This window comes from Balaenoptera acutorostrata, chromosome 16, assembly GCF_949987535.1.
Source record: "Balaenoptera acutorostrata chromosome 16, mBalAcu1.1, whole genome shotgun sequence".
NCBI classification, from domain to species: Eukaryota; Metazoa; Chordata; class Mammalia; order Artiodactyla; family Balaenopteridae; genus Balaenoptera; species Balaenoptera acutorostrata.
In genome coordinates this window covers 68,225,136-68,242,327 of record NC_080079.1, presented here as the reverse complement: position 1 = coordinate 68,242,327, position 17,192 = coordinate 68,225,136, and the positions used below count along the sequence as shown (strand labels likewise).

General features: G+C 36.6%; 1 protein-coding gene across 3 annotated transcripts in view; it reads right to left on the bottom strand.

Moving 5' to 3' along the window:
• Positions 1-1,730: 1,730 nt before the first annotated feature.
• CTNNA3 (catenin alpha 3) overlaps positions 1,731-17,192 on the bottom strand; it is a 1,789,299-nt gene continuing 1,773,837 nt past the window's right edge. For all 3 annotated transcript variants that reach the window (XM_007167816.2, XM_007167818.2, XM_007167817.2), the window contains one exon: positions 1,731-10,053. In XM_007167816.2, the coding sequence (XP_007167878.2) occupies positions 9,766-10,053 (288 nt within the window). In that variant the 3' untranslated portion in view covers positions 1,731-9,765. The remainder of the gene's footprint in view (positions 10,054-17,192) is intronic.

Below are 17,192 nucleotides of genomic sequence, written 5' to 3'. Positions count from 1 at the left end.
GGAGTGCACACATTTCTCTGGCATCAGGGTCTGTTACAGCATGCAGGTCTTCTTCTTCCAAATTTAGCCCTCAGAGCAATAAGCCTCAAAGTGACTGCCGCAAAATGGATGAGCCTGGTGGATAGGAGACGCTATGAGCACTTAACGGAAGGACGGAGACATTCCAGAACCCAGCTGTGGATTCCCGGCACTGTCGCAGAGGCTTCCTCTGAAGTCAAATAAAAAGAAACAACAACAACAAACCTATCAGTTCTCTGCCCACATCTGCTGTGAATCAGTGCCTGCAGAGGGCATCCCACCAAGTGAGGGAGATCTGTGTTCCAGAGGACAGCTCACTGTGTTCCTTGGGGTTTGTCCTTTCCATTGTTACAAAGGGTGACGTGTAGGGTTCATCAGCACACCTAACATTCTGTCACCACCACCAACTAGAAGGGGTAATGAGAAGGCAGGAAAAGTGGCAGGGACAAGGGGATTTCTTCAACTGTCTGTGGTGCTCAGAGTAGCAGATCAGGCCTCCAGGATCCTCAGGGACAAAAGGCGATTTAGTATAAACCTGGCTGTGATTTACTCTCCCCAAGTCCCTCCCTTTGCCATTGCCCTTGGCTTTGACATTCCCTGTTGACTTCATGAGAACTCCTTTCTCTGGGCCTATACCTCAGGAATCTCTCTTCCAAAACCGGGGGATTCAGACAGAACAGGGGGCCAGTTACTTGACAATGAAGTACAGCAGCTTTTCCCTCGCAAGCCACAGGATTTTGGACATGTGGTGGCTGGAAGTTACATCTGTGAGCTACTGCTCCTGGATGGAATGTTTCATGGTGTTGCCCAGGAAGTGTCAGGGCATCAGCTCAGCCTCCAGGCAGAAGCAGACTCTTCTTGCCAAGAGTGCTTTTAGTTCCACTTCCACCCCCAGAGCGAGCACGACGGCAGATCAAGGTGGAGGGAATGCTGCTGCCAGAGCGAAGATGGGCTCCTGGGGCCCAGGACAGTCTGACACAGGAAGGCAACCCCTTGCTAGCACGTTCATTAACCAGGAGGTGGCCCATGTCTGGCAGAACTGAATGAGGGGAGTCATGGTTTTTCATAGGAATTAAGTGATAAATACTCTAAACTTACAGACTGTGTTTGAAGAAAGTGCAGAAGCTGACTGAGACTTAGCAATAAGCGCCTGAAGCAGTGGGAGCCCTGAAGGGAGAAAATGATGTCCCAGAACAGACAACAGCGGTGTGTAAACACTGAAAGGGTATCCAGAGACTATCTCCATGAGGTTCATGCTGAAAAAGATGATCACCAGCATGCAGATTAGGAAGCTAAGACGGATGTTCAGAACCTATTAATATTCAGATGCAGAAACATCAGTAGAGCCAATGGTATTCCATGCCCACCCTGTAGTATGTGTTCAGTCTTAGAAAAATTATTGGTTCTTTTCATAAAGTCCTAAGCTAGAGAACAGTTCTTTAACTACACAGACATTATTTTTAAAACCTAATGTCCATATTGAACAAAAAAATGCCATTTAAACTGAAAATTTAATTCTATCACATATGGTCTGTGTTACTTGTGTTCATACGGTAGTTTGTGAAAGTACCCTCCCAAATTGTAGTACATATAATTGAAAGAGAGTGGGAATGAAGGTAATACCTAGACTAGTGGTTAGACTACTCAGCAATTCATTACCTTACCTTTTTTGTTCCCACTCAAGACACATACCACCAAAGATAAACGCCAAATGCATAAACAGTTCTTTCAGTTTTATTGCTTTAACATACATAGTTTAATTATCAGTTGAGCAAATTATTAACAAACTACAGTGACATGAGTTGAAATAAATATTGTTTCAAATAATACTGCATAATTTCGAAACAAACCCAGTGTTACATGTGTGAAAAAATTGAGAACACAATGAAAAAAAAATTTGATTCAGTTAAGCACAAAAGGCGTGCAGAATCCCAAACAAGTAATATCTGACCTTCTATGTCAATGTCATGAGGGTATTAAAGAGCTTTATCTATTCCTGGATAAATAATTCATTTTTATTGATTGGTGAAATTGACTTTAAGGATAAATAATGACCAGAAAGCTCTACAAGTGCTTTTGCCAAAGTTTATCTATGGCCAAACCATAAACCTACTTTGAATTGGCAGTTACTATAGTGGGTGCTTCACTCAGCCCTATTCTGCCTTCTGCACAGCAGGGTGAGGTGTAGAAGCAAGGTACTGATAGTTTGAAACACCTCAAACGCCACTAAAGTTCTCAAGATATTGCTACAATAAACATGACTATTATCAACTGCTTGCTTTTATTTAATCTCAGACTGTCAAGCTTAAATCTGCCTTCATCCTGATTTACAATGTGCTTGTTACCTTCGGAAATGTCACTAAGTTTAAAATGTCAAAGTTGTTGCCTGTAAAAGTAAATAAGGTAAAGTAAGTGAATTTTTTTTTTTTTTTTTTTTTTTGCCAAGTCAGTATGGAACTAAAACATAATCAAAATGGAAAGCAGGGGCATCTGGAAATCTTTCACTGGAAGTTTTAATTCATATTTAATCACCCAAAAACTTGCTCAAGAAAATTTTGTTTTAAATTCCCAACTATTAGGTACTAAATTGGGCATAACATATGTCTACTTCTGTTTTCAGGGAGTTGTTAGTCATGGATATCAAAGAAAAATTATTATGCTGTCATTCAGGTCCAATGAAATTTTCTTTGGAGGAATTTTACCACACAAGGACAATTTTCAAAATCAGTCAGAAGCACAGCTTAACCCTGCAAGACAGTTGCTGAAATTCTCATATTTATATCTCGTTGTATACCAGCACATAAAAATAGACAGTTATAATGCTATAAGATTCAGCAAGCAATGGAATACTATTTCTACAGTATTTTCAAAATTAATTTTATGTTTAAAGCTTAAGGAAGAAGAAAAGTTCTGTGTAACTGAGAGTGTGAACTAACCTCTCAGACTTGCCCCTTTGCTTTATGAATAAACACTCCAATCCAGCTTTGATGTTAGAAGCCCAGACTTGTCAGTCTTAGCTAGACTATCACTGAATATCACAGAGAGGTTCAGATAATTCATAAAGATGGGAAACTGATGGACATGTTGAGGGCTGGCCTGGGACTACGTAATACATGGTTGTCTGAATAGAAAAAGTTATCTGCTGGCTTTGAACTATTGATATAATTATTGAAAGGGGGCTTTAAGATGTTTAGAGATGCTACATATCTTTAAGACCAAATACCCAGAACAAAAAAATAAGCATTCTTCTTGAAAATGCAAAGGAAGGGAAACTTTAGAACTAAAAAATACCTCATTTGGAATGAAAACACAGGACGTAAGTAGAATTAGTATTCTGCTAATACCATTTAAGTGGCTGTCATATATATCCTACATTGAAGAGATTTTTAGAGATCGTTGTCAGAAATCTGAGCCTCTTTCAGAAAGAGTTTCCCTCCAGAGCTTCCTTTTATGATAGTTGGGAGCAGGCACCGTCATGACTGCCAGGTACCCAAAATTGAAGACCCCAAATAAATACATTCCCAGTTTAAGGAAACATTTCTGGCTCCACTTTAAGAAAGATCAGAAAGTCATTTAACTACCCCAGGCCTGAGATAGGGAGGTCTATCCAGCAACATGGGCAAGAGGGAGAGTCTAGACTTCAGTTGTCTCTAGGAAGAAGGACCATGTAAAGTTAAAGGACTAAATTTGCATACAGTCAGACACATACTGTATACATTGTTACCTCTATAAAGAAGGAAACATACATTTCCTCTGGTTCAGTCAGTGTGGAATACAAAGAAACTTTAGCTTATTTCAATAATCCTTGGCCCATCCTCCCTGGGATATATAACTTTAAACACACATTAGCAGTAAAGAAGGAAAGAAGTGGTGTCAACAAATTGTTTTCACCAGTCAATGCTAAAGATGGATTTTAAACAGGCATCTCCATGGAAGATTTCACCTCTGTGGAAGTGAAAGTAATTTGGTAAGTGTTTTCATCTGATTTCAGATCATGTAGATGAAATATTCACTCCTCATATATCTGATATTTTTATTCAATTATTAGAGGTTATAACATTCAGCTAATTACTTATGTACCTGCCTTTTATTTGCTTTGAGTGATGTAGGTATGGATTTATATACCATATATATTTAAGTTTTGATCCTTTTGCTCTTATATAGGAAGCCAGCCAGCATTTGAAATGTGCATCTCATTTTCAACTAAAAAATCCAATCCCATTTTCCAGGAAATCTGGATGGTGCAGTGGCTAAAAGTTCAGACTCTAGAGTACAACCAGATTTTAAGGCCAGTGAGTTTTTGAGCAAGATCCGTATCCTTAGTTTCTTTTTCTAAGGAATAGAGCTGATAATGTTTATCCCATAGGGTTATTGAAAAAATTAAATAAGGTAATAGCATTCAACACAGAGTCTGCCCATAAGGGCAAGAATCACTGTTTGTTTTGTTATCTGGTATATCCTAAGAACCTAGAGCAGTGCCTGGAACATCAAAGTTGCTCAACAAATATTTGTTAAATATATAATATCCCGATTAACTCTGATACTGGGAAGAATTTCACCCATCAACATGCTAAAAAACTGGCTTAATTTCTGTTTCTCATCTTGCAAACAGTATCACTAAATGATCCTCAAAAGTTATATAGTTTGTTCTCTGCCCTGACATGACTTCACCCAAACTGCCAAAGACAAGTGCCCTATTCTATCCTTAAAATCTTCCTCAGGAGAAGGCTGCGTAATCTTCATAGAACCCAAAACTCTTCCTCTCTCTGGTACAAAAGTTACCTGCTTCTGCAACTACCTTTCTTATTCCCTCCTCTACCTCTGGCACTTTCTTACCCACTTTCTTTTAGAACTGCTCTGTATTCACTGCTTTTTTTTCCCTTCCAACTTGTTAAATTCATTTTGAAGGTCATTCCTTGGGTTTTGTTCTCCTAAACCAGTGGGGACTGTTGGATTCCAGAAGCCAGCCTGCAGCCATGAGACATCTCATCCCAGGATCTACATAAAGGCCAGCCCTACAAACCATCGATTGTCTGTAGGTGGGATTCTGGTAAGGTTGGGTTCCATTTGGAAGCGGTTCTCTCAATTAGTATTATCTTCTTTTGAAGTGTTCAGGAATAAGTCCTATCTATCTTGGTAGGGGAAGAAAATTCACATGTAAAATGATTAATATAGGAAATTATTCTTTCTTTTGCTTTAATAGAAAATGTTTCTTGTTCATGTAAATTAGTTAAAATGGCAAAAAAAAATGCATTAAAAATTTTAATCCTTCTCTCAGATGTCTAGGATAGTGTTAAAACCTTGATTACAACATCTTTAGTTGCATACACCTGGTTTTAGCAACATCCACATTTTTCTATCCTAAAAGACCCAAAGAACCAAAATGAAAACTTTAAACTACTTTGTGTGTAGACTCTTCTGTCATTAGGCCTGGCTTGCTTATTTGGCAGGAATATGCAAAATATTTACTAATATTAAAGATATTATAATGATAGGGAAAGAGAGTTATGACAAAAAAATGCTATAGGGTTTTTGTTCGATTAAGTGTTGTTTTCTGGTATGTGAGATGTAAATGAAAATGATAAACAAATATAAATTTTTCAGGTTGCAGACATTTTTCTAGTTGACTTAAAAAGAATTATTAAAATAATATGGAAGTTACAGTCTTTTAACTGGATGCCCCTAAATTTTCTGAAGTCAAACAGAAGTATTTCTGACTTTCCAAAAAGAAAAAATGGCTGTTTGATACCTAAATATGCAATAAGCAGACTGTCTTAACAAAAGACAGGCTGACAAAAGAAAGTACAGACTTTACTCAACTTGATATTCTGGCGCTTGCTTTGCTAACCTAGAGAATTACTTACAATGAAGGTGAAACAGGCTGGCAGCTCTGCAATGAGTTCACTAGAGAAAGGTAAATATCACCAGGAAAAGTCTCGATCTCACTCTACTCATTCTGCCACTATACAGAAATATGTATCCATGGGAACCACAGTCCCTAGCATGGAAGTGTCCATTTGACAGCAAAAAAGATAAGAATGTTTTCTGGAATAGAAAAGAAAAGAAAACAATAATGGCATTGGGAATTAAAATTAATAATTTTAACTAGAATGCTACAGACTGTATTAATCAATACATGATGTGTGGGATGGTCTCCTAAGGGGATGAGAGATGAGCGAGAGAGATTTTGGTGCATGGACTAAGCGGAAAGGACATTATTTGGGGGTAATTGATTGGGATGAGCAGGCCTGCTGCATCATTCTGGTAGCAAACTGTCAGCAGGTTATAGGAAGATACGGAGCTCAGGGATGGTGAGATGAAAAGACCACCCTGAATGTGAAGGTGTAGGAAGTCACTGGAAATACTTTCTCTGTTGTCAGACATTAATCTTTTCAGTCACTCATTAAATTTGAGGAGCACTAATTATTAGGTTTGAGGCCCAGATTGGGCACTTAACTGTGTGTTCACAATTTTAAATATCTTGCTTTACTGTGACTTGAAAACTGACCTCTCTGAAGATGTTAAGTGTGCAAGGATGTCAGCCTGACAAAGTGGGCCTTTCTGTAGAGTTGTGGAGGTACTTACTCCTCATACAGAAGGAATTTTATGGGGAACGTATATTAATACTGATAAATTCAGAGATTTGCAAAGACCAGAGGGCAATTTTAAGAATATTGTATTTTCTAATACATTCACAGTTTTTGTTCATGTCATAAGACAAGCAGAAAGGGAATAATTAACAAATTTCCTTAGAAGTTCAGTGTTCGAATTTTTTTCCAGATTCATTCATTTAGTCCATTAGAAAGAAGGAAATATTTTAAGCCATTAATTTCCACTTGTGATAAGTAAAAGGGAAAGATTTATATTTATCACCTTTCCTATTTAATGAAAACCTTCCAGTTTTTCTAACTAAAAAACCTTGAGTGGATTATGATTTGACAGATATTTTCTAACTTCTCATTCTGATTTCAGGCTAATGTTTGCCAGTGATGCTGATGGGTAACCAGGATGGAACGGTCCTTCAAAGGTGACAGAAACCCTCTCCTCCCTCTCAAAGATTTTTTTCCTTCATAAATTAACATAACTCAATTTCACTAAAAGAAAAAGGTGAGTTTTAATTAGCAAGATAAAGCAAAAGTATCATTAGAAGAAGCACCGATCTCTGTGATGCAATTTCAAAAGATGCATAGATGGGCCACCAAGCAATCACTCTCATTAAGAAATTTCTGTTATTCCCCTGCAGAAGAAGGGCTTAGTTATAAATATATACACCACCTTCATACTTACTGATTAGATTCATTTAACTATGTTTTATAATGTGAGGATTGTTAATATATTTGCTGCTAATTTTTCTTCTAAGTATTATACTATTAGCGGGTTTGAATTGAATTAAATCCTGAAATGCTGCCCACTGCAGGAATTGAGTCAGGTGGACAGATGTCCTTCTCAGCTCTGTGCATCTTGTTCTTATTGCACCTTTGATTATTGCACCAGACTTTACTCCTGGGACATTCTCCAAGTTAATTTTTTTTTTATTAAGTTTTGCTTAATTATAGTTTTTTGCTTTGATCTAAGCTGGAAATCCCTCTACTTTGAAGAGGAGGACTTGTTCACGTCTCATTTTTAAAGAGTCATTTTCTTAAGATAGATACAGAGGTTATTTGATAAGTGTATAATTTCAAATTAGTTATGTTCTTTTGGCATCCAGTGCTGCATTCTAAACTCTAACCTGTGGAAAGCTGATGTAGAATTAAACAGACATTAGATTTTGTAAATGAGACTCTTAGGGTTCTTGAGCATGTGGCTTTAGGAACTAAGATATACTAGTAGTTTGGTAATTTTTTTAAAAAATTATTTTCTCAACTAAATTATAAATTCACACTTCTACCTGAGAAAAGGAAGTGTCATAGATGTAACTCTTGTAATGTCTACTCTTAGAACAGAAAATGATGGTAGCATGTCAACAAAAGAAATTCCCTGTTTTGCCTCAGTTAGCTAGCTAGTTCTGGACAATATAATTATCTGGATTCTCTAATTCCTTTCTGCACTGTCTTTTCTTTTAGGGAGTGGACTCTGTCCAGAATAATATTGATCGTGGGCCAGTGCATACCGCAAGACAGGCAGGAGCTTATTGCTTTCACTCTTAGAAAGCGTATGTATCAATACTTAGCCCAGGTAACCTAGCGTTTCGGAAGAACAATATAACATATTACAATGAAAAGTTTACATTTTCCCCATAATTTATTAACATATTGACCGATTAAATCCCTTTCCCATACCATTTCGTTCAAGATACCACACACATCATGCTCTCAACCTTTATGCCTTCTTATGTTTCACACATTCTTTTACCCAAACTGGCCCTCCAAACGTCAGCTGATATTGCATGTTTAAACTTTACCTAGTCAAACTAAGATGACATGGTTGTTGAAACAATTCATTGATGGAAATGTTTTACAAAGTGAAGTCACGATTTTTGTATAATTTTGATAAAGTAGAATAAGAAATTCATGTTTAAAATCCTGTGAATGGGAACTCTATGCATGAGAAAAGGTAAAACTGAAACAATTCCTCCAGCGACAGACAGAGAGAAAGAAGTAGAAAGAGAAAAGCAAAGCACTAGACTCTGAAACTGTTATAAAGTCCATTATGAACTCAATTCGGGACGAGCACAATGACTGCAGTTATAAAATGACCTCAGTGACTTTTATTTTAAAAAATGTTATTAAAATCACTCCAGCTTCTTTGCCACTAACTCTACTTCAGAGTTCAGTGGTACAATTCACACACATTTTTTGAGTTATATTTTACTCAATGACAAAATGTTTTTCCAACTGGCCTTTTCCTTTTAATTACACTTGCAAGGTGATACAAATGGAGTCATGCAGAACTCCTTGCATTTCTGTTATCAATCATAACTCGCTTGGGGATAGAGTTAAATGCCCATTTCCCCAATGGATGATTGATAACTCTTCCTCCATATATGTAGTATTCTGGTGGGCCTTTCTAACTCCAAAACTCAACGCGCAGAACTGCTGAACACAGTGGAGTCCTGAAATGCACATTTGTGGCATGAAAACTAATTGTAAACTTTATAATGTTAATAAATTGTTTCATAAATAATTAAGGCGGACCTTGAAAATCCAGAAAGTAACTTGATTGCTCAAGCTTGGTTAGTTTCTGATGGATATTAGCCCAATCAGTTGACAGTTGTCACAAATATCTAGAGATTGAATTTTTTTTTTTTTTTTCCTGTAGAAGGAATCACACATGTCTGTCAGGTTACATCAGATAAAGGAAGTATGGAGATTAAATGGGAAAGTATTTTATGAAATCTTTTGTTTCCATTGAAAACCAAGTCAAGAGCTCATATCACTATTTTAACTCAAAATGAAAAGGGTGAGTATACTTAAGCTGTTACAGATGAACAGGACTCATTTGAGTCTCCTGTGTTCATTTAGTAATGAATATAAGATATTCTCTGTGATGGGAAAGGCTGAATGACACCTGAAGATTTCATTCATTCAACAAGCATCTGTTGATTACTTATTAGGTGCTGGCCATACAGAAATGACAATGGCATGATCCCAAATATATGTTGCTCATGTTGGTTAGGCTTTCAATGTTTTACATTATTTGTGGGTTAAATTCGAAGTTAGTGAACTTACAGAACTAATCAAGTGTAAAAATAAAGCAGTGTGTTTAGCCAGGACTTTGTAATATAAACACTAGAGTAGAAGAGTGGTTTCAGTAGATATGTCTTCCTCTAAATTCACTCATCACTTGCACTGGGTGGATTTTTTTCTTTGCTGAGCCTCGTCTGACAGCTGCATACGTTTCCTCTGGTTTCTCTCTTTTAATCAAGGGTTTTTTTGCAGGAGCCTTCATTCTCCACATAACAACTGGGTGCCGGGGCCCAGCAGGACTCTGAATTCGGATGATCTTGGTTGAGGCAATGTAAGACATTTTCACTGTTTGCACTACAGCATTCATTAAATTTTTGGCTGCTTGGATCAGGGAGGTGACACTGTCCAACTGTAGGAAAAAAACAAAAAACAAACTATTATTCAGAGAATGTAATCAGGAATTTAAAGAGATCTAATGTTACAGAAAATGAAATGTGCCACTTTGTTTTTATCCCAGACACGAATGAGTTATTCCTCATTTTATATACCTATGTAAATTATCACATCAATCTATATTTTATCATTTATCTAGTCATCTGATGCATAAGTAGATCCATATTCTATTTTCTAAGATGAGAGCTTAGATTTTTTTTCTTGGTTTTCAGTGAAATCAATTCTGTACCTTCTATATCGTATCATAAGAACCAGATGGTCACTGCTTTCTTTGTAATGGATCTCCATACTTCCAGGGTTAATGTTCACCCCTTTTATAAGAAATGACTGTCTACAGTAAAAGCTATATCATATATAAGTAACTTAATAAAACAACAACTGAAAAATCTTCTCAGGGAATTCGTAGTCTACGATAAATATCATACACACATATGCATATACACATGCATGTATACCACTCATTTTCATGAATATTTCCCAAATAATTCCACCTACAAGAGTCTCTTTTTTAAAAACACATAATTCTTAACACCTATCAGGCAGTGTGTTAAAACAGATCTTTTCAGTCAAAGTTGGTTAAATTCCAGATCTGCCATTTAGTAACATAAACAAATCATTTAACTATTTTCATCCTAGTTTCCTCAGATATAAAATAGGAAAAGAGTACTTATTGAAGGTAAATAACACGTGTAAAGAGCCTAGTAGACTGCCACATAGTTGTTATTAAATATTTCCTTTGTTTCTTGTGAAGGCTGACAAAATTGCTTAATTATAAAGATATACCAATGAAATTACTAAAAGACACCTTTTCCCACATAATTCTATTTTGTAATTGTTGTTACGTTCTCTGGGTTGTTCACTAAAACCATCTCAGGGCAAAATGAGGTGATATTCCTAGAATCTTGCAAAATACTTCAGAGCTAAGCCCAGTTGGTTCATTTTTATATAACTAATGCCTCTCCCATTATTTTAGTTTGGCAGATTGTCATCCACAGCCAACTCATACGGGAAGATGTGCTTCCACTGTCACCTGGCTGTGGTGTGTGCTGTCAGGTTGAGGCTCAGACACTGCCTCTGTAGTTACTGAAATCCATCAGCAGCTGACTGGCGTGAGTACTCCACCTTTGCAGTTCGAGGAGTCTCATCTCACACACAGAATAAATGAGCGAAGGAAAGTAGTAAGCTCAGGTTATGTGCCTGGGGCAGTGGTCTAGCTGGCTGCTTCCTGGGTGGAAAATTTAATTAGCTCCATTATATGCCAACCCTGAAATCCTTGAAAAGGTAACACCAAAAAAAAAGTAATTTGAAAGGCAATAATACTTGAAAACTACACATCATTGAGTCTTCTTACTTATTGAAGCCAGAAATGTAAAATCTTTGTGTCAGGAATGACAAATTTTTTTTTACAAACATTAAACAGGATTTCATGAAACACTCACATGTATTTCAGAGAACACTTAGAACTTCTGAATCTGTACACAACTTAAAAAAAAAAAAGACAGACTTTGAATAGAATAACACACTTTGTTATTAATGTTACTCTGTGGACAAACTGCACGCTAAAGTCTGCTGTTTAATAATTAGCAATTTTCATTAAAGACCTCCTAGAGCTAGTTAGATTCTGAAAGTAGTTTCCAATCTCACTGTAGTAAGAAGAAAGTTTTTCTAAATGATGAATTAACCTGAATAGTATTGAGGATCCTTGGTAATCTTCTCTTTCAAACATGAAACTATTTGGTATATTCTGAGGGCTCTGTGCTGCCATTAAGTCTTCTGGAGAAGAAGGTCCTAGTGACCTGCTGTCATTCAGGATTTCACCAGGGCCTCTGGCCTTCCCAGCCTAAAACTTACATTCTCTTCTCCTTTTGACTCTGTAATCTTGTCATGTATGGATTGTATTTATTTCATTTGCTTTTGAAGCAAATGAACCCACCCATACAAGTGGGTTTTATACATAAACCTATAGTCTTGAAAGGTTGTTTAAGTTAAATTCATGACTTAAACTGTGGAAACTGACTTGTCTTCTTTCCTCACTGAATCAGCAAAGCCCTGTCTGTACCATTGTGATTTCTTATTCTGGCCTCTGACAAATCTTTCTATTTTAAAATCCTAAATGACTGTAGCAGGACTTCTCCTCCAGTAGACTGAAGAAAACCACAGGACAAATTATCCCTCTAGGAGAGCATGAAAACTAGTTTTGCAGACAGATTAGGACAATTGCTGCAAGAATACTATTATTTCATGAGGAAAGCTTGTAAGACATTCTATGAGGATCTTTGAGGTCCGAGAGCTATATTCCCTAAGATGCCTGACTTTTTGCTATTAGCCAAGTCACAGGCCACACAAGCAAGGGGCACAGACAAGCCAAGCAAATGGTAGGAAATTTTGTTTGAGGCCTAAGCAGTGCCTCAGGCCTACTCATAGAGAGTAACTGCACAATTTCATGTCTCCAAAAAGTATTATAAGTCCTCTTACCAGGCTTAGTTTAATGAAAAATCCTCCAAGGGAAGAATTCAAAAGAATTCCCTTTGTGGAAACAAAGCATATTTGAGTAGGGTAATGTACCACTTTGGGATCTCTGTGTTCAATTTCTTGAACAAGGTTTTCTGAATTTCACAAGTGTACCTGTGCAAGTGAGAATGTTATTTTACTCTAAAGGCCCGGTAGCGTAAACCAATCAGACTATAAAACTCAGGTCCAAAAATTCTCTTACCATTACAAATCACTTTCATCAACTGAAAAGGCTTCTAAGTAGATGTAACTTGAAATGTTTGCCATAAAAGGAGCTATTTTTCCTAACATCTGGTAACAGTCCTCTCTGATTTGGATGAAGTGTTCTTGGATCAAGGTATCAACTGAGAAATGAAATGGCTTCTAAGGCCCTGAAACCTTCTAAGGTTATATGTAAATATTTGCATGCAAGTACATATAAGCAGCTTCCTGTTGCCTTCTTTCCATAAAAGTGGATGAGGTTAAAAAAAATAAAGAACATCTTGATCCAAATTAAAGGCCTGTGATCTATATAAATTGGAAGTCTGTTCTCCTACCATAGTAAATAGGAATATAGCCATCCTTCTCATGGTAGTGACTTGTACTTATTCTTACAATACTGATATGGTTTCAAAGTAACTGAACTTATGGGTCTATTAATGTCACAGTAAGATCTTCAATATTGTCTATGTTCAAAAGTAAATCGGACATAGTTCATAAGTTCTGCCTCTTTTTTTTTTGAGGATCTACATGAATATAGAGATGGTGCTCAGTGTTGGCTCTAACTGAAAGATGTATTTTGCAAATAATCCAAATTAAGACCGTCTAAATAGAGTCCTTCTCAATATTATCATTTGACAGATCTTAGTTCATTTTATTGTAATGTCACTTTTGTGCTTTGTGGTATGTAATATGTGATTTCAGTTAAGCTACAGTACAAATCTGTCCAGTCCTAAGAATGTTCTCAGACAAAAGGCTTGGTCCTAGTTAGACATGTGTCTGCAAGCCTTTGCTGTGGAAAAGGATTATAACAACAATAAAAGGTATGTTCTTTTTCCTCATAAAATGTCAAAATTTTGTTCATGTATACATAAAATGGCTGGATCTTTTTACAAAACTCGAAGTTAAATACCTGTGATAAAAGTCCTCAACAACTACATCAGGGTGGAATGTTTGCTGGCAAATCTTTGTTCAAATCTTACTGTAACTATTGATAGTTAAGAGGAATATCCAAGAAAGACATGCTAATTATTCCTTCTTTTAATTTTGTAAGTTCCTCATCTATGTTATGTCAGAACACTAGAATGTCTTGTACTATACTACTCTAACTCTCCACATTCTGGGTACAAGACCTTCGTCAGAAATGTGTTTTGCATGAGGTTGCTAACTCCCACTGATGTAGATCCCACACCTGTGCACCTGGGCTGTCACCTGGGGAAAGCATAGATAGCTCCCCAACCCCTGTGTGAACTGCCATGGCAACTACAGTCGCTGGGACTCCTGTGGAGAGAAAAGCCTGGTGTTGCCTGGAAAAATATATTGCCTGTCCTATAACCTTCTAGGTAAACTGGTGCCAACGGTAGCCTATGATATTCTTGTAGGTCGCAATGTTTACCTGAACTTAAAGACCCCTGGTGGATGTAGCACCTACACAAAAGTAGTACTTGAAAGGCAAATGTGTGCGGTTTGGCTCCAAGTATAATAACAGCTTGTAATAATTGCTAATATCTATTGTGTGTTTCCTATGTGTTGGCGCTGTTCTAAACAGTTGACATAAGTTAACTCACAGCAATCCTGTGAGGTGAGTACTATTATTATCTCCATTTTAAAGATGAGGAAACAAAGGGACCAGAAGGTTTGGTAGCTATCTCAAGGCGGCCAGCTATTAAATGGTAGAGGTGGAATTGGAGCCAAGGCAGTGTTGTTCAAGTACCTGGTACTTTTACCCATTACACAACCCTGCCTCTCAGTAATATGTCACTTCCAATGTGTATTTATTTTCAGATATTGTACAGTTGAAGAAATTGCACCAACATTAATACAATGTCTAAAATTTGAAAAACTGACTATTCAATAACTGTTTTTAGAAAGGTTATCGAATTTTTGCCTGCATGTTGGTACTAAGAAAAATGAGGGTATCTTACTTGCCAATGTATTTTGTTAGGATGATGGTTTGATAGTGTTTATACTCCATTATTTTCCAAGCAGCATTTTTTTGAAATAGTAAATAGAAATACTCAGTCCTCCTCATAAGCCCCAAACAGTTTGAAGACTTTCAGATTAAAGATATCTTCTAACAAAATCTTTTAAAATTTTAAAATGTAGATCTTAGTAAGCATATCAATAAGGCAAAGATAAACCATAAACAAATCATATTATAGTTTCTAGGACGTGGAATTGTGTAACATTTACTTCATCTTTAAAATGTGTCATACTGTAAATACAAAGCAAACTTTTTTTCTGATTCTCAAACAAAATTAAATACATTTGTTTGCCTTGGTTTTGCAGTAGAAACCAGGATTTTGTCCCCAGACCCTGGAGTTTCTAGTTAACCTGTACTTAGTTTAAAAATGCTCAGTTAAAGTATTTGGAAATAAGGTCAACACAGGTAACGTTAAAGGGCATTACATATGTGTGTTGGTAGATAACAAGTGACAGCTTAAATATTTCTTACAAGTAAACACTATTATAGTCTTCCTAACTTATGATTGATCTAATAATGGTAGTTGTACACCACAGGAAATATTTAAATACACATTTGTTAGCAAAAATACATCATCTAATTCAACATGTTTTTAGTATCAACCCTGAACTTTTCTTGAGGACCTAATTTTATCCAAATACTTGCTTAACACATCCTTTTGTTTCTGAACAGATTTTTAGAAGAATGGCCTGTATTGAAAACATTCTCCTTTTTAGGTTGCATTCAAAAATGTTAAAGAGCCAGGCTGGCTTAATGGGAAAATCAAATAAGGGGCTTTGTTAAGGCTAGTCAAAATGGAGTTATACATCCAAATTGAAATTGTCAAGCTTATAATTAAATTGAGAAGGTGGCGCCTTCTTTGAATATGAAGAGTTATTCCAGTGGGCCACTGATAGGATTTATCTTGTAAATTTGTCCTTTGCCAGCTCTCCATTAGATCATGACAACAGAAAAGGACAACTTAAGTTGAAGGGGGAAAATCAATGTATGGAATAACTAAAGAAATTTAACACTGCTGAAAGGGCCATACGTGAAATGAAATATGACATTTATTTAGTTGTAATATATTGTCCTGTCAAAAAGCATTTTCAGATCTTACTGTTTTCTAAAGCACATATTCCAGGCCAAAAACATTTTATGTAGATGAAATAATAAAAAACATAACACCAATTCAGGTGGCTACTCAGAATGCTTTTTAATTCTATTTGAAATGGCCTATTTGAGAAATACTATTGGTAATGTTAGTGATTAGCTATCATATAGTCATGTTGGCTTAAAGGCAGATGATTAGCTGAAGAACTCATTTTCTATAACAATTATACCCCAGCTACTAGTTACACAGATTCTTTACTAAGTAGGGCTAGCAGGAGGGGCTGGGTTTGGCATGGTTCTCTGACCCTCTGTGTTTCAGCCTGTGCTGTTCTTCTCTCCAGCATCAGGCAGCGCTCTGAGTTCTGCCCTCTTCACAGACATCTACTGATAATACTCAACCTGACATCTTAATGACGTTGCAAGAACTCTGTGCTGAGAGTAAGAAAGCACCGTTGTTGGTCCTAGATCATACACGCATCTCTTGCATGACCGTAGGTAAGGAAAAACTAGGTTGTGTGAAGCTAAAAATCCAAATAGCATCAGTTCTCCAATCCATGTAAGGACTTCCATTTCATAGACCTTTTCACATTCCTCAGTACTATTTTTCAACCTGTCTTGATCATCATCATTCTACCATTTTAACCCCTCTAGTTGCAGTAGTAAACATTTCTTAGCTTGCTTCTGTCTGCTACAAACAACCAGTAGAAGACAGATGTCCATGTTCCCAGCACTGATCCATAGGTTACTGTCTCTTAGAGAATCCCCTCACTGGCCAGATGGGTTTCTAGATAAATTGGTGGCCACCAACCTGAAGGTGACAGACAACGCTTTTGTGTCTTTAGCCAATTATTGCACCCATTCTACCCAAACACTGTTTCAAACTTCCACTCTCATCAAACCTTTGTCACCTCACATTCTCACTTGTTCTGCAGATTACTTCACTTAAAATGTAAAACAAGAAAGCAAACAAACAACAAAACAGTAACGAAAACAGAAGCAGCAAAATGAAACTGCCTGAACTGGTCCTTAATTCTTGTCCATTTTTATTAAAATGAAAGTTATCTCTTTTTCTCTCTATAAATGATACTTCTAATTATACCCTAGATTCTATTCCTTCTCTGCCTTCTTGGAGATTTTGCACAATTACTAATTATTTTCTACCAATGCATCTTCCTTCTATTCCTTTCTATTGGCTTTTTCACTGTAGTATTTGTTTATTTTTTATATTTTTATTGAAGTATAGTTGATTTACAATGTTAGTTTCAGGTGTACAACACAGTGATATAGATCATAATACATTTAAAGCTTTT